This window comes from Alligator mississippiensis, chromosome 5 (genome assembly GCF_030867095.1).
Source record: "Alligator mississippiensis isolate rAllMis1 chromosome 5, rAllMis1, whole genome shotgun sequence".
Taxonomy (NCBI): domain Eukaryota; kingdom Metazoa; phylum Chordata; order Crocodylia; family Alligatoridae; genus Alligator; species Alligator mississippiensis.
Genome location: NC_081828.1, coordinates 153,882,139 through 153,900,729, shown reverse-complemented (window position 1 = coordinate 153,900,729; position 18,591 = coordinate 153,882,139). Strand labels below are relative to the sequence as shown.

The 18,591-nt window shown below is 43.1% G+C and overlaps 1 protein-coding gene across 2 annotated transcripts in view; it reads left to right on the top strand.

Moving 5' to 3' along the window:
• The window catches only part of PLEKHA8 (pleckstrin homology domain containing A8), a 45,988-nt gene extending 31,707 nt beyond the window's left edge, over positions 1-14,281 (top strand). For both annotated transcript variants that reach the window (XM_014603125.3, XM_059728881.1), the window contains 2 exons: positions 6,563-6,624; positions 8,183-14,281. In XM_014603125.3, the coding sequence (XP_014458611.1) occupies positions 6,563-6,624; positions 8,183-8,380 (260 nt within the window). In that variant the 3' untranslated portion in view covers positions 8,381-14,281. The remainder of the gene's footprint in view (positions 1-6,562; positions 6,625-8,182) is intronic.
• The last annotated feature ends 4,310 nt before the right edge of the window (positions 14,282-18,591 follow it).

Here is an 18,591-nt window from a genome sequence, read left to right as displayed (position 1 = left end):
GTATTGGCTGATATGCCTCCTTAAAAATCAGCTATCAGTATCATCCCCAAAAATCTATATCGTTGAACTATAATTGGGTGCCCACGTATAAGTCATGGAAGTTTTAAGGCTCTCTTGGAAGAGAAAAAAAAGGTAGACTTAAATCAGAACAATACAATAAATTAAATTTAACTTTGAACTAAACAAACCATGGCAGCTTCAGATGATGAAGGGAACTTACTTCCACATATGCTTCCAGTTGGGTTACTTCCAGATATTTGAGATACTCTTGGATATCATGCTGAGAGGGGTGATAAAAGTCAACTTAATTTGTATGCCTTTTGATAGTCAAGCCACTTGTTTAGTTATCTGAACCCTGGGTTGGATGTCTGGCTTTAGGCATCCAAACTGAAACTTTGGTATGAATGTCTTGAACAAGATCACACAGTGGCAGAGCCAGAGCCAAGAATAGAATCTGAGTCTCCTCCTTACTTTGTGCTCCAGCCCCTAGTAAGGTGCTTTGATACCTGAAACTTTCACTACAAATACCCACTATTAGCTTTCTGAATTTAAAGAGTTTTCTTGTTGTTTAAAGTGCAGAGAAAACCACCTGGTACTCAGCAGTCTTCTGATGAAAGGTGAAGGAACTAGATGTGTTTTAACTTGGAGAAAAAGATTGAGGGAGGACCTGACAAGAATTTTCAAATATTTGAAAGGTTTCATAGTTTCATAGATGTTAGAGTCAGAAGGGACCTATTAGATCATTGATGGCTGGAGACCCTCTGGGTTAAAGTTCGTGGGGAACACGGCACAGGAGACATGATGGTGGGAGTCTACTACAGACCTCCCACCCAAAGTCAAGAGCTTGACCAGGAGTTCGCCAGGGAATTGGCTGAGGCCGCATGCTCCAGGTCCGTGGTTATCATGGGAGACTTCAACTACCCAGACATCTCGTGGCAAGAGCGCTCAGCTAAATCGGAGCGGTCGCAAAGCTCTCTCTCATGCATGAATGACCTCTATCTGACACAAGGGGTCCACAGGCCAACGAGAGGTAAAGTGCTGCTCGACCTGGTACTGGCAACCAGGGACGACCTAATCAGCGACCTAATGATCAATGGGAAGCTGGGTGACAGCAACCACGAGCTGATTACCTTCACCATCCGCTGTAAAGCTGGCAAGTCAGTCAGCAATACAGAAGTCCTTGACTTCAGGAAAGCCGACTTTGACAAGCTCAGGATGCTTGTCAGTGCGGCCCTAAGGGACCATGACCCCAAGGGGAGAGGAGTTCAGGAAGAGTGGTTGCTCCTCAAGGGAGCGATCCTCGATGCACAAGCTAATGCTATTCTATCTCAGAGGAAAGGCAGCAAAAGGGCACAGCAGGCCCCTTGGCTCTCCAGGGATCTAGCAGACCTCCTGTGGTTAAGAAGAAAAGCCTACAAAAGATGGAGGACGGGATCCATCTCCAAGGATGAATATTCCACACTGGTCCTGTCCTGCAGGGAGCAAACCAGGAAAGCCAAGGCTGCAACTGAACTCCAACTAGCTACAAGTATCAAGGACAATAAAAAGTCCTTTTTTTAGGTATGTGGGGAGCCAGAGAAAAAGTAAGGGCAACATTGGACCCCTGCTAAACCAGAAGGGAGATCTGACGACCGACACCCAGGAAAAAGCCAACCTATTAAATGGGTACTTTTCGTTGGTCTTTCACCAGTCCCACAGGACATCCCTGCTCATTACAGGACAGGGAGGCCTGGGTGAGGGAGATTCCCTGCCCTTCATCAATGTTGACATTGTGAAGGAACACCTTGAGAGGCTGGACATCTTCAAGTCAGCCAGCCCTGACAATCTGCACCCCAGGGTACTCAAGGAGCTGGCTAGCATCATAGCCCAGCCTCTGGCACGGATCTTTGAGAACTCCTGGCGCTCTGGTGAAGTGTCTGAAGACTGGAAGAAGGCCAGCGTGGTGCCTATCTTCAAGAAAGGGAGGAAAGTGGATCCGGCAAACTACAGGCCCATCAGCCTGGCCTCTATCCCCGGGAAGGTCTTAGAAAAGATTATTAAAGAGGCCATTCTTAACAGACTGGCCAACAGCAACATCCTGAGGGATAGCCAGCACAGGTGTGTTGTGGGTAGGTGTTGCTTGACCAATCTCATTTCCTTTTACGACCAGGTGACCTATCACCTGGACAAGGGAGAGGAGATTGATGTCATATATCTTGACTTCAGTAAAGCCTTTAATCTGGTATCCCTTGATCACCTCTTGGCAAAACTGGCCAACTGCAGCCTTGGGTCCACCTTGATCTGCTGGCTGGGGAATTGGCTCCGTGGTCGGACCCAGAGGGTGGTGGTTGATGCAAGTCAATCGTCATGGTGCCCTGTGACCAGTGGGGTCCCCCAAGGCTCTGTCCTTGGACCTATATTGTTCAACATCTTCATTAATGATGTGAACATTGGAGTCAGAAGCAGACTGGCCAAGTTTGCCGATGATACCAAACTCTGGGGTAAAGCATCCACACCTAAGGACAGGAGGGTGATCCAGGCTGACCTTGACAAGCACAGGAAATGGGCGGAGGAGAACCTGATGGTGTTTAACACCGAAAAATGCAAGGTTCTCCACCTTGGGAGGAAAAACCTGCAGCATCCTTATAGGCTCGGCAGTGCTACGCTGGCTAGCACTAAGCATGAAAGGGACTTGGGGGGTCATGTTTGACCACAAGATGAACATGGGCCTTTAATATGATGCTGCAGCTAGTAAAGCAAGCAAGATGCTGGCTTGCATCCATAGATGCTTCGCAAGCAGATCCCAGGACGTCATTCTCCCATTGTACTTGGCCTTGGTGAGGCCACAGCTGGAGTATGCATCCAGTTTTGGGCTCCACAATTCAAAAACTATATGGAGAAGCTTGAGAAAGTCCAGGGAAGAGCCACACGCATGATCAGAGGTCAGGAAAACAGACCTTATGATGACAGGCTGAGAGCTATGGGACTCTTTAGCCTGGAAAAGCGCAGGCTCAGGGGTGATCTGATGGCCACCTATAAGTTTATCAGGGGTGACCACCAGGATCCGGGGGAACAGTTGTTCACCAAAGCGCCCCAAGGGATGACAAGGTCAAACGGTTATAAACTCCTGCAAGACCATTTCAGGCTGGATATAAAGAAGAACTTCTTCACTGTCTGAGCCCCCAAGGTCTGGAATAGCCTGCCACCAGAGGTGGTTCAAGCACCTACAGTGAACGCCTTCAAGACACATTTGAATGCTTATCTTGCTGGGATCCTATGACCCCAGCTGACTTCCTGCCCCTTGGGCAGGGGGCTGGACTCAATGATCTTCCAAGGTCCCTTCCAGCCCTAATGTCTATGAAATTTATAAAATCGAGTCCGAACCCCTGCCTTGGGCAGGAAAGAGTGCTGGGATCAGATGACCCCAGCCAGGTGTCTGTCCAGTCTCCTTTTAAATACCTCCAAGGAAGGGGACAGCACCACCTCCCTTAGAAGCGTATTCCATATTTTGGCAATGCTCATTGTAAAGAATTTTTTCCTGGTGTCCACTCCGAATTTGTTCCCTTTTAGGTTGTGGCTATTATTTCTAGTTACTCCAATGACCGCCCTGGTAAACATTGCATCCCCTATTTCTTGCTTCCTCCCTCCCCCCCCCCCCCGATGAATTTGTAGGCAGCCACAAGATCACCTGCCAGCCTCCTCTTGCAGAGGCTGAAGAGGTTCAGGTCTCCCAATCAGTCTACATAGGGTTTTTTCTGTAAGCCTTGAACCAGACGAGTGGCCCTCCTCTGAACCCTCTCCAGGCCATCCACATCCCTCCTAAAGTGCAGTGCCCAAAACTGGATGCAACACTCTAGCTGTGGCCTGACCAATGCTGCACAGAGGGGAAGTATCACCTCCTTAGACCTGTTTGTTATGCACCTACTTATGCAAGAAAGAGTGCAGTTAGCTTTACTTATTATCTCACCACACTGGTGACTCATGTTCATTTTGGAGTCAACTACGACTCCAAGATCCCTTTCTGCAGTTGTGCTACTTAGAGTGGTACCTCCCAGGGTATAGGAGTGTTGATGATTCTTCTTCCCCAGGTGCAACACATGGCACTTATCCTTATTAAACTGCATCCTATTCTGTTCAGCCCACTTCCCCAGCCTCTCCAAATCAGCCTGGATTTGCTCCCTGCTGTCTAGTTTGTGTACCTCCCCCCATAGTTTGGTGTCTTCAGCAAACTTGGATAGGGTGCTTTATACTTCCTCATCCAAGTCACTAATGAAAATATTGAATGGTACCGGTTCCAGGACAGAGGCTTGGGGGACTCCACTGCCCACATTTCTCCAGGTAGAAACCGACCCATCTACCACCACTCTCTGGGTGCGTCCCATAAGCCAATTTTCTACCCACCAGACTGTGTAATAATTTACATTGCAACTGTTTAGTTTATTTATAAGAATTGGGTGTGACACTGTGTCAAAGGCCTATTTAAAATCTAAGCAAATAACATTTACCTCTATTCCTTCTTCCAAGCATTCTGTGACCTGATTGTAAAATGAAACCAGGTTAGCGCAAGCTCTGGGCAGGCAGCAGCAGCAAACACTGCCCAGGGCAGCAAGCGGGGGGGCCGCAGATGCTGCTGCCGTAATGGGGCCCTGGCAGGGAGCCTGCAGCCAGCACAGGGCCCAGGCTGCAGCGGGGGTGGGTTACAAGCTGGTGCTGAGCGCAGCAGGAGAAAGCAGTCCCTCGCCCATCCCATGCCCAGTGCCCTGTGCTGCAGCCATTCACAGCCCGCCTGAGGCTGCCTGTGCCTGCTCAAGACAGCCCTGTGGGCTGAGTGGCTGCAGCAGAGAGCACCGCCATGGGGCAGGGGAGGAGCCGCTTTTCCCCGCGCTCCTTCCCTGCCCTTCCCTTCCCCCTTAACCCCCTCCCTTATCTGAACTTCCTGCGCCGGGCAGCCACGTGTTCCCAGGCCAGCAGCCCCTGCTGGGGCTTTCGGCTGGGGGGGACAGGTCTGGGAAGGCCCTGCTGTTGCAGGAGCCTGCCCAGGATTCCCCTGGGTCCTACTGCCCCTGGTTTCTGTCCTTTTTGACAGAAACCAAAGACAGAGAAATATTAATTTTCTCAATTTTTTAGGGGCCCCACGGGCTAGATAGAGTGGCCTTGCGGGCCATATTTTGCCCACCCCTGCCCTAGGATGAAGATCATCAGGGCCTGTTGACTTAAATACATTCAGCCCCTCCAGGTGCCCCTTTACTAGGTCAGCACTAACAGTTGGTGGCTTGGTAACTATCCTGGGCTTACCTAAAATCTGAATGGGATGCGTATTTGTATTTGTGTCCAGGAACACAGATACAAAGAAATAATTTAGAAGCTCCACTTTGGCCATCCTATATGTTACCAGTTGCCCTAGATCATCCTGAAGGGACCCTGAGTTACCCTGCATTTTCTTTTTGCTTCCTATGTACTTAAAGAATGACTTTTTGTTATCCTTAACTTTTGCTGTCAGCCTAATCTCCATTTCCGCTTTGGCTCTCCTCACTGTTTCCCTGCAAGCTCGAGCCAAGCAGGTATACTCCTCTTTGGTGGCTGCCCCCTACTTCCACATCCTTTAGGCCTCTTTTTTTCCCCTCCAGGCTCTCCTGGATTTCCCTGCTCAACCAAGAGGGTTTCTTTGCTTTTTTGCCCCCTTTATGTGTATTGGGATGGTCCTTTTCTGTGCCTGCAGGATTAGTCCCTTGAGACTAATGCCCACCCTTCCTGGACTCCCATCTCTCTGAGGCTTTTACCAGTCAGTCCCTCCCTAACTAATCTCCTGAGGTGGTTGAAGTTGGCCTTCCTGAAGTGTAGCACTTCTGCCCTTCTAGTTGCCTTTCCCATCTTTCTCCAGATAGTGAACTCTATCAATAGAGGGTCACTATCCCCTAGGTTACCTTGCACCTGCAAATCCCCCACCAAGTCGTCTTCTGTGGCCAGCACCAAGTCTAGTAAGGCATTTCCCCTAGTGGGAATGCGTACTTCCTGCGATAGGTTAAGGTCCTGTAAGGAGGTTAGAAACTTAGGTGAATGGGCAGACCTGGCTGCCTGTTCCTCCCAGCAGATGTTTGGGAAGTTTAAGTCACCCATGACGACCAGGTCCTTTGAACGCACTGCCTCTGAGAGCGGTCTTGAGAATTTTAGGTCTAACTCGTCCCCCTGGTGTGGGGGTCTCTAATAGACCCCCACTACTAAGTCCCTTTCTCTCTGACCCCCCTGTAATCTGACCCATAGTACCTCAATTTGCCCTTCTTCTAGTCCCAGGTTGCTGTAAAGTAGATGAAAGGAACATGCTTCTCCTGTGCTGCAGAGGACATACAGTATCCAGAAAAACAGATGTCAGCAGCAGAGCTGAAAATATAAACCAAAAGTCATGATTGTGTTACTTCCTCTATCTTGCTGTCCATTAAATACTATTGAAATGCAAAAAGAACCATGTTTTGTGCCTAATTGGAATGAATTAGCCTTTAAACATTCTTAATCCCCTGCTATCATGCAAAGGTGAAACAACATTAAAAGCTATTGTAGGAAACTCTTTATTTTTATTTCTTTTAAGACAATGCATATGGAAGGACATTACGGCAGCACCATGGCTGGGTTGTGCGAGGGGTCTTTGCGGTAAGTGTGTTCCTTAATTACTGGTACAGATGGTTGGCTAGAATGTGGCCTGTATTGACCTGTTTTGTTTTGTATACTTTTTTGCTTTTAATATAGTGTATTAAAATGTAAACAAGGAGAGTCTGTGGCCATGCAGTCTCATTGGGATTTTCTTTAAATTTTAAAAATAAAGCTTGAGTCATTATTGGCATCTTTCCAGCATGGTGGTGTTTGTTTTTAAGTACATTTCTGAAAGTGGGTTCTCCGCCATGAAGATGTGCTTACTACCTATGGAGGTATGCAGGACTAGAGTGGTGCTTCTCAACTGAGGTGTTGCAAGAATCTGCCATGGTTGCCACATTGTTAGCACCACAATGTTGGCACCACCACTGTTCAGGGTGAAACTGTCCCGCATGCCTCTGTTTTCATGAGACATTTCAAAAGCAAACTGAAAAGTGGCTGCAGGAGAAAGCTGTACTTGCCTGCATTGTAAGCAAGCAGGCATACTGCTTCTGCTGTAGCTCTTTGCTTCCAACTTGCCTTCTGACAACAGAGATATGTGAGAGAGTTCCACCTTCCCCGTGTGCCTCTTTCTGAGAGACCCTATGTAGGGTTGGACCAGGAAGGGCTGCGGCAACATGTGCTGCTGCCACAGTCACTTCCCAGTCTTGCTCTGCAGGAGGTACGTGGCACAGTTCCACTGGGCCACAGCAGTGGTGGTAGTGGGGTGAATAAACATAACTGTCATCAGTTAATACCATGTTAATTAGTAATAGGGTGAGATCATGTTTACATCCAAATATTGATATTTGGGAGGGGGAGGGAGGGGTTAAAATGGGGTGCCACTGAATTTTGAAAAGTTTTGGAAGGGTGTCTTGAGTCTAAAAAATCTTGAAAACCACTGAACTGGGAGTGAAGGAGACTTAGTCGTAAAAGCAAAACTCACTTATTTACTTGTTTCCTCCATCACTCTATATGAGTAATCTACATTCAAGCTAGCAGCCACCCCTGGTGTCTGTTATGTATCATCTGCAATATAATTTTTAAAGTCCCAGGCAAATCTGATGACTGTGATCTTCATGACTGAGGGACAAGTAGGAAGATTTGGGTGTAATGTTTTCAAAAGGGCTTAAGCATAGGTCTTTGACTCCTTTGTCTGAGTCTCTTCTGAAAATTGGGTATAGGTTCCCCCTGAAAATATTCTTATGGATCAATTTAATATGTTATTATTTTAGTCTCAAGTATAAGGAAAAAAATCACTACTTGCAGTGCTAGCACTTTCTAGAAACCAGGCCTCTTGAATGTCTAGGGATATGGGCCCCAAAACTAAACTGCCAATGGTTACTCGTTACTTTTAAAATCTTGTTTTAACTCGCTACACTACCTCTGTTTGTGTGTTATTTTATTATTATTGTAAATACTAAAAAATAAAATGCCTTAACTTACAAAATATCATTGAAACTATTTTTAAGATTTCATAAAATTAATAGAGCTAGAAACCAATAGGTATATGATCTTTTTCTCCATCTGTGCTGTGTTTATCCAAGTCTGTGGATTTAAACTTGTGTTCCTCTCTCAGTTAGCTTTAAGGGCAGCTCCAACTTATGAAGACTTTGTGGCAGCACTATCTATAAAGCAGTGTGAAGACCAGGAGGAAGCTTTTTATAATGGAATGCAAAGAGACCTCAACATTTACTTACCAGCCATGGAAAAGCAGCTAAATATCTTGGACACTCTCTATGAAGTACATGGCTTGGAGTCAGATGAGGTGGTATGACAACAGCGAGACAGTGCCTTGAAACTTCAGGGACTGCGTTTGTGAACAAAGTTTTTTCTGAACAGCATTTCTGTTTGTTACATCTTCCTTAATGTGGGAGGGGAAGGAATCGTTGCTTCTTTTTTTATATGTACATATTTTTTTAAATGCTTGTTTATGTTTAAATGCAGAGGTACCATTTATTTTAGGGTCATGGCTGGCTGCATGGTGAATACCTTCAGGTAAAAAAATCTTTTTGGGGTTGTGGGGCAATTTTGTTTAATCATTTACACAAATGTAATAGAGCAGAACTTGACTTTCTCACTCTAGCATTTTACACAGGTGCCAGGCACATGTCCAGAAGGGCAGTTGTGATGTTAGCTCTGAGAACTGGTGGTATGTTAATGTTGCTGTCTTTCCCATGCCCATTCTATGTCTGTCTGTGTTGTGATGCTAGCGTCAGTATCAATGTCTATTCTCCTTCCACATCTGTTGCACTGGAGGGCAAAAGTGAAGCCACTGGGTCGAGTGGTAAGTTTACTCCTTATCTTGAGCTTAATTTAGAGTGCATCCTTTTATTCTTGAAAATGTGTATAGCCCCCTTCAAATATTTTGAAGGCCTCCCAAGAGTTAGCCTTTAACTGTATTCCTTTTGCCCCTTTCTTGGGCCAACTTAAGAGTATACACCTTGCATAGCCCTGGGTACACTCCACCTTCTCCCTCTCTGTTAATGAATTTGAGGTCTCTTTCCAGTGCTACTGAACTATTGTTCAAAGGAATTTTTCTACCAGATATCCCCTCCAATTTCATCTGATGGCATCAAGCTTGTATGTTTGGTGTTTAAAAAATAATCCTCAAGTTCACTATGATGCCAGCCTTGTTGCTGATATCGCAGCACAGGAAGGTAAAGAGCAGGAAGGTTTTAAAGATATATCATCCTCATCTCTGCACCAGTACCATGACTGCTACCTTTTGCACTTGTGTTGTTCCTGTGCCTTCAGTGCTAATTGCAGGAGTGTTTGGTTCAGATTTCTAAGCTGTTTGTCAGCAAAGCTCTGCTGAGTCCAGCTGAAGATTTGTCTTATTGTATTTACCATGGTAATACAGTAGAACTTTTAAAAACACCTGAATCTCAATAAAAGTCAGTGGGACATAAGCTTCAAAGTTTCAAAGTCAACTAGGTGTGTTTGAAAAATGTGCCCAGTCATTTTTTTTTTTTTTTTTACAATGACCTGGTCAAAAACAAACCATGTAACTGCTGTGTGTCTTTGTGTGTGATTTAAGCACAAGAAGGCAGTCTAAGAATTAATTTTTATAAACATGCCTTTAGGTTGACATTACCCTTTCTTTTAAAAAGGTGATTGCAAAAGGCTGACTTTGAAATAAGTGAATCCTAGGAAAATTCTTCAGAAGGCCATCACTTGTTTGTAGCTGGTACCCATGTATTTCAGAAGCACATGACTGAATGAGAATTAAGAATAATGGAGACTTTTGTTACTTCTTTCTTGTGATGCTAATAAATACATCATTACCACCACTGCTACTATTAAAGAAAAGAATTAAGGGCTGGCCCTGAAGCTAGTTAAATGACTAAGGCTGAATCTGTCCCTTATGGATAGATCCAGCACTATGTAAACTCACTTTTGTGCTCAAGAAGATCGCTAAATAATGTTTAGGACTTCTGCATAGGGGTGAGTTTTGCTTAATGTATGAGAAGAGGAAAGGAAGTCTGGGAGCAGAGTGAATAATAATGCAGTGGCAGGTTGCAAACATGGTCCCTTCCTAGGAGAAATACTTGTGTTCAGATCTAGCAAAAAACATGGATACCAAGAGGACTTTAGTGAAGTGTACATTGCTTGGTACCTAGCTTCCTGTTGAACAGGTTTAAGCAATAATTTCGTGGTTGAGGCAAGGAATTTTGAAAATTGCCAACTTTAAGAAAAACAAAGTTCTGTAAAATACAAACCCTCAAATGTTGGTACCTGAAGGGAATGCCAAAAACTGTAGTTCAGCATCTATATAAACAGCTTGATTTCACTCTTGCACTCTTCCCAGAGCTGCTGGTTATCTACAATTCAGTTCTCACTGGTAGCAACAGGAGTCCAGGAACTGTGCTTCCTTGAAAATTAATGAATTTTATATACTTCTACCAAAATAGAATTGAAAATTTGACCAATATTTTCTTTGTTATTCCAGCACTGAGAATCAAGCCATATGCATAGGGGTTTTCACATATAATTCTCCTTACCATGAATGTAAGAAACACCACAGTTCAGTAGAATGGCTGTCCCCTCCTATATCCCTTCACACTTATAGCTAGGATTCTTCACTTACCCAAAGCAGAGAAATTGGCTTTCTTGTTCTTTAGCTGGTGCTCTGGGAAGGTAGTGGAGTCAGTCCACATTTCCACACAAATATCAGTCAGGAGAGGGAGGGTAAGAAAGGCAGAGAGAGAGCCTGTCAAAAATAACAATAAGTTACTTGTGAAGTTAAAATAAAACTTGGAGTTTTCTCTTGCTCAAGGTTCCCCTGATGTACAGAGGGGGATCCCCAGTATGTCATCATTATTTGTTTCCAAGGTAGAAAACTTAGTGACCTCATTTGAGTCTGTTTTCAAAACTGACTGTTTTCCACTAAATTTACCATTTGTGATAAGCAGGCTGACCAGTAGCTAGTTTGGTATATTCCCTGCTCAGAGGGGCACTCTCCTTTTCACAATATGTCTTCTTGTTTTCACTCCTCTTTGTAAAATTGGCCTTTTACTTGCAATTGGATGTCAGGATTGCTTGTGACCTTAGAGAACGCCGGACCTCTTGATTGCTTCCTGTACTCTAATTCTATTCTGAAATGGTCCCAGGAGTCTATGTTCTCTACTCCCACTGAAACCAATACAAATAAAAGGCATTCAGCACCTTGCAGAATTGGGACCTAATAGATAAAATTGAGCAAGTGGTCAATTTGCCAAAAAGCTAAGATTTCCATCTGTAAGCAAATACATATGAGAATCCATTGCTGTAAAACTTATTAGCCCATTTCATAAAGTAAAGATTCCTTTGGATTTTAATGATTATAAAGAGCAAGTGATTAAACACTGGTAGATTTAAATTCAGAGATGAAATTGAGTCCTTTTAGAGTTATGGGCAATTTGTTTGATTGTTTGTTTTTAGTCTTAAAAGCATCTGGGCTTGCCTGGCAACTGAGCACCAAGCTTACTGTTTATCTGTCAACTACCAAATTAAAATGTGCTTGACTCACAGATACTGACATTCTTAAAGTCTCCTGCACATTTTGCGTGAACTGCATTGATTTCTTAACCTGCATTTAAGTGTTTCTGTAGCCCTTCCTTTTAGAAACACTTTTTCAGCTGATGTCTGGCAGTTGCATACTCTCAGGGAATCTATGTAGCCATGGCGCAAAAAAAGAAAAATTACAGTAGCTTTACAGTAGGAATGTAAGGCTGCTTTTTTGTGAAGTTGTTATAGTTCAGTTTAGAATGCCAGCAGAATGTGTGACACTAGAAGACTATCTGATGCATTTCCTTGTTGAGACAAGGTAAATCCCAAAGCAATCAGATAGAAACACTGTATAGTGCTGAATAAAGGCTGTCAGTATATTTTAATAAGGACATATCTCTGTAATATAGTGCCATCAGGATCAGCAGAGCTCCCCAATAATATCAGGAGAGTTCTGCTTAGAAATGGATATCATTTGTTAAATTTATTTGGTACTTTTAAAATGCACCCATTTTAAGATATTGTACTCAGCAATTGCATGTTGTAGCACCCTAATGGTACAAATTGGTAAAATGTTTTAGAGGTATGGATTAATAGACTGCTGAAAACTACCTTGGGATTTCGTCTTGCTGCTGTAGTGTGACTCACTAAAACTAAACAAAATTCCATTTTAAGGTAATGTTTAAGAAATGCTGCTTGGTACTTTAAGGGGCTTATACTGTCATTACAGGAAAAGCAATCTAATAAAGCAACAGCGATGATAAGTTCACTGTGGCTTTTTGCTCTATGGCACTGAATATATTTCATAGTTTAAAAAAAAAAACCCTGTCAAGCTTTTCTTTGTAGTTTCTAGGCTTTGTATGTACAAAAATGAGCTACACAGTGATGGCCCAAAGAACTGGAGCTTAAGTGGTATTACTGCAGTTCAAAGGTGTGTGGACCACTGTAGAATATCATATTGTTTTTCAAAAATATAACTGATCTTTTCCTCCCCTCTCTTCAGCTTTTGTTTAAAAAAAAAAAATCCGGAATGGGCTTGAAGCCTAAATACACCCCTTTTTACTTCCTGTCTCATTCCTGCTTTTCACCCAGGGCTTCTGCTTTCAGCTCAAAGCGGAGCTAAAATGAGGAGTTGAAAACTGCTACCTTGACTGTGCATAAAGTGATTTTAAAAACGGACTTTAAAAAAGGGCCCAAGCTGTAAAGTGACAGCTGAGCAGAAGAAGTAGATGAAGCATGCAGTCCCTTTCTTTTGAAGTGCCTCTCCCTGGCTCCACAACACTGTGCCAAGGAAATTAAAATGCTTTGAAGTTTTAATTTCACTTATGAAATCTAAATTGAGGTACTTCAGCATTTGGCAGTTTTTACCTTTTATTGGCAAAAGCACAATTTCAGAGACAGGCTTATTTCTTGTCCCTGGCCTGCAGCCTGCTGATAAGTCATCAAGGCAGAACAGCTGAATTCAGATCCGTCTTCCCTCCAAACAAATAAAACCATGTAAGGCTCCAGGCTGCCAAATGCTCCCAATAATGTCACCTCTCTTTGTGTAGAGATATGGGCAGAATTTACTGATTTCCCAGCATGAAAGTGAGGCTGTGCCATGATATGGCTGGTCATGGTTATGGTCCATGTGATGAATTTAAATACTGCTGTGACATCAGAATGGCCCTACTACCAACCAATGTGAAAACATGGACTTGACACTTTTTTTGCTTCTGATTCAGAAAAGCATTCATGCTCAGGTTAGAGCTTAAGCATGTTTTGTCTTTAAGCACATATCTAAGTTCCAGAGAAGAATAGACTTAAATGTTATCCTGAACAAGGATTAGACAAAAGCACATATTAAAAAGCTCTTCTGAACTGGGATCATTAACAGACAAGTACCTGTATGCACTCACATGTTTGTATAGGCTTAAGTGGACAAATTACTCATTGCAGTCATGTGCATGCTTGTTCAAAACATAGGTTTTGGCCTTAGGGTTTTTCTGTGTTGTGTTATTTTTAAATACACTTCCTTTAACATAATAAGGCTAAACAAACACCCCAGGTGTGCCAAAGGCATTAAGATCTAAACATTTCCCTTGTTCAATATCCTGACCACTAACTCGTTTTACTCCGTCTCAAAGTTCACGAGTTCATATTTTGCTCTTTGATCCCTTTAAAAAAAGGTTTTGAAAATATGTGTGATTCCTATGGGTTTTTCTGTTTTATCATGTATCCAGACCATTATAATTAACTAAACATAGCAAAGAAATCATACTACAGAATGAAATATCAAACATCGATAAGGCACATGGATTGGTTGTACATTTCCCTTTCCCATCCCCTCCATTTTCCCCATCTGCATTGGGCATTCATATTATAAATAGCAAGCTCCATTTATAGTGAGCCTTACTTAAATTTATACTATTTAAAGTAAAGGGAAAGTGTATTGCCCTGTATTTTAATTGTATTTTGTTTTGACTAACAGGAGCTAATAAACCTTCTTCTGTTGTGTTGTAAACATAGTACTGATACCAAATCAAAAGAAAAGAGGTCAGATTCCAACATTGGTTTGGAGTCTCTAGTCTATACTGTCTGCACCAACAAAACACTACTCTGCATCTAGCGTTTTTTTCCTCCCCTCAATAAATGTTTTAAGATGTCTGTGTTTTATATTATTTAGTTATAATAAACTTATTTAAAATAAGCCTGGTTTAAAATCTCATTTTTTCTCTGTCTGATTTCCTGAGTTTTATGAACTTAATTGTTTTGGCTTAAGGGAGGGATAGGGCGAGTCGGATCTTTTAACTTCTTGTCAGAGTTGGAGATTCTTTATTGTAGGCAGTATGATCCTGGTTACTGGAGGCTGCCTGTTTGTATGAAGGTGGTCATGCAAGTAGAATCTATTTGATTAGTAGAATAAAACATTATCAATAGTAGCTGAATCTGTCCATTATTTGGGTTTCTTTGGTTGCATAAGCTCCAGGAAGTTAAATACAGAAGTTAACCTGTTTAGAAGAGAGAAATCAGTCTTTCAGTTGCTCTTTCCCAAAACACCTCTTGTGTGAGCATAATTCTCTGCCTGCTTGAAGCCATGGAAGTCCATATCTCTACCTGGAGGAATATATGTGCATCTTAAGACATGGATAAAGATTACTCCCATTTGACCCATGCCTTATCTATTTAAAATTAAGTTTTTGGAAATAACTCAGATTCTCTCTCTCATCATATGATCTTGGAAAAGGAATCTGAATCCTGGGTCTCTAGCAGCGTGACCTGGACAAGACTAATCAGTGTTGGAGAGGGGAGGCACTTCCTGAACCTTTTGGTTACATTTGAAGTGGTATGAACATTATTCATCCAGTGAGCCAATTTATTCTTCAGAGCTTAGTTTTGAAACAGAGATGTGGCAGCCAAGAAGAGCTGTCTGAAATAGGACTGTGGTCAGTTGGAAGGAAGGAGGCAAGCTGCCTTCTCCGCCCTTCACATGCATCAAACAAAAAGATGCATTCAGTTGACTCTGGTGATTGCCATATTCTTGAGCACTGGGAAGTCAAGTGCAGGCCTAACCCAGCATTACACAGCCATGCCTGAATGATCATGCCACCAGCTCTGCTGTTGAGTGGGACACTTAGACGTGGAAGTAAAGTAACCTTGAAGGATGAAATACCACAGGATGACAGGCCAGCAATGGTATTGTGCCCATTTGAGGCATTTGGGCAACTGCCTGGGACAATTTGTTTCACGGTAGCTACCATAAACATTTCACCGTCTGTGGCTAGCTGCCACAATGGCCATTGTCCACCTTTATGTGCCTGTAAGGCAGTGCTCCAGGATGGCACTAAACTAGTCAGCTTCTGTGCACATAATGGTACTCAAACTATGCAACAACTATAACTTGGTTTCCCAGCCCATTCTGAAAACTTATACACAACCTCTACTAACCAGTATGTATTCAAAGCATTGCAGATCTGGCTGCACTGTAGGGCACAATCCATAGCCTTTCATTGAAAAGGATGGAAAGGGGCTACTGACTTCATTGTGGACAACTGAACAATCTGTGGCAAGTGCTTGCATTTTGCTTCTTTATATAATTCACTAGTCTGCAGTCCTGCAACACCTAGACAAAGTACATGCAGTGTTGTTTTAAGTGGCAAATAAATATGTTCTGGCCTCCATTGCAGGAATCTAGTGATGGATTGTCCTATTGTGGTGTTCAAGCCATCAGTTATGCTATATTAGATACACTGTAAGTGATTGGGGGGGGGAGGGGGCCTATGGAGGAAGGGTTCCCTGCTCAAGATGCATATTAAGTTTTTTGCTTCTTTTCCTACCCACCCTGAACTTTTCCAGCTATTTTTTATTAATAAAGTACTTCTGACAGTACCCCCAGAAAACTATACATTTTGATTTTACACCAGTGAAGTCTTTTACTAAGTGTGTTAATAATTTCCAGTAAGCTTCTGTATCTCTGACAGTTTATGAATGTGTAATCATTCCTGAAAGGCTAGTTTTATGTGCACATGAGAGAGCCAATTATACTGATTGCTTGTGACTACACCTTTGGAATTGAATTAGGCAGCAGATTGATTTTTTTTTTCGGTTGACTTGGAACATTTACATACATGAGACTTTTGTTAAAAGACAATGCATCAATTAATTTAAATTGTTGCTATATTCATCATGGTAATTGAAAGCTACCAGGTTCCTTTAATGAACGCTGCTGTGGTCAAAATGTTTGGTTATTGTGTTTCAAGGGTATTTTTTAAGTTATTTATTTAGAACTGCATTTACATTAACAAAGTTTATTAAACCCCATTTAAATGGTATATTTGCATTTTGTTTTTGTTATCTAATGTAGAATAGTAAAGCTTTTCAAACAAGTTTCATTTAAGGGCCCATCCCTGTGTATCGTACAGTCACTTTCAGAGGTTTATTGTACATATTTGCTATGGTTTTAGCTAACTTTAAAAATAAATAAATAGCTGATTTTGATTACCTATTCAACATTAATATGTGGGCATTTTAGTTTTACACTACTCTGTGACAATTAATCTATTATCTAGTCACACAAGTATTTATGATGTTATCTGAGCCCTCCCATGCCCTTCTAGTCTTTCTCTCCACACCGGCTACCTCACAGAATCTTTTAAAATGCATGGCCTGCCCTTCAGAAGTGTCAAGTGCATGTCTCCTGTTATAATGCAAAAATGGGATTTGGTCCTACTAAGTTGTCCATCAAGCAGCAAATTGGTGAAAGATAAGCAAGAAACACTCCCCCTTCCTTCTCCCCCACCCCCTCACTTGCTTAACTAGGATAAATTTGTCTGACTTGCATTCAAGCAGAACAAAGAGGAACATGGAGCCAACTTGTGCTGCACTTAGAGCTTGGAAGCTATTGGTGCCCAGTTTTAGTTGAGCACAAAGCCTACAACCTGCTGATACTTGATTATTACACTTACTTTTCTTTGAACAATGTTCACTAGCACCATAGTGAGATGCACCAAGGTATGTGCATCTGCCAGACATTATAGATGATAAGGTAATTTTGTACACTAGAGTACACTATATATGTGAAAGATTTTGAAAATATTTTGGAAGACTAGTATAGTGGTTCTCAACCTTTTTAGACTTGAGGCATCCATTAGAAAATGCCCGCTCCTAGATTTCGCTCAGTTTTGGCTACAGAAAGAGAACAGAGCAATATTCCTGTTAAAAAGAATTAAAAAAGACCTCAAGAGGTCAGCATGTTTTTAACACCATGGATTCTTTATTTACAATCTCTGGGTTTATTTTGTGAATTACATTTGCACACTTACCAGTGCTAACATTGTGTAGCACCCTATCACACCCTTGAAAGGATCTCAAGGCACCCCATGGGACCATGGCACCCTGGTTGAGAATTGTTGCACAAGTGTTTCACATATATGACTAACACTCTGCTGTCAACAGTCCAAGTGGACTAGCTGAAACCCACAGAAAGAGCGAAGCTGCACATTCCACAAAAATGCCCATCTGAGACTACTGGGAGGAATGCAGAGCTGGCATGCTTGGGGTATGTTGAGAGAGGCACCAAGTCTGTCTGAAAATGGGCCTCTTTTTTTCTTGCCCCTGACACCCAGTGCTCCATGTACATTGGAGAAGAACATAGGCGGGTTCAGTGTATACTGCTGGCCCAGCCACAAGGGTGGAAACAGCACAGGTATGCATGCTGACTGACTGACAGCTGGAGTGCCTGGGGTAGAGGAATACAATGAGGAGCCTGCAGCACTTCCCAAATCTGACTACTTCCAACACCCACCTACTTTCTGACTGCTCCTAGCAGCAACTTTCCCTTTCCCATTGCAGATACTTCCCTCCTACCCCATAGCCACAGCTGTCACCACTCCCTGGCCTTATAGGTGACTGCTACCTGATTCCTTTCTTCCTTCCCCCAGTGCCCAAGTCACTAAGATCACCAACAGATTTTTACTTCTAGTGGTAAGAATGTATCTGAAATTCTTCCTGCTAGAAAACTAGCCTGGGAGCTGGAATATACATGTGTTCCAGACCCCAGCTAGAGAGCTACACAGGTGAGCTCTCCAGCTAGGGGGCACAAAGGGAGCCCAATATTTGACAACCTGCCCTCTTCCCCATCAGAGAAGGCGGCAGGCCATCAATTGGTGGCTGCTGAAAAACAACAGCTGCTCTAGACGCCCCAGGAGGGTCCCAGCCCTAGAAGGATGCCAAGCCTCTTCCTGCTGATTGCTGGCCAGGGGCTGCGGGCTCATGTGGAAAGAACCCTCTCAGTTCTCTCCCCAGGAAAATAGCCTTCACTTTGTGCCCTCCTTGATGATGAAGCAAAGGAGAGCAGGGAGGGACCGGAGCATTCCCCAGCAATGGCAGGAAGCCTAGCTGCCATGGCACAACCTGTCTACCCGTGCATGGGCTGACTGGAGCAGTGTAGGGGTAAGTGGGAGCATTCTCCCATTGTGGGAACCCCTTCTCACTGCAGAATGCCCCTTTCCTCCTGCCAAG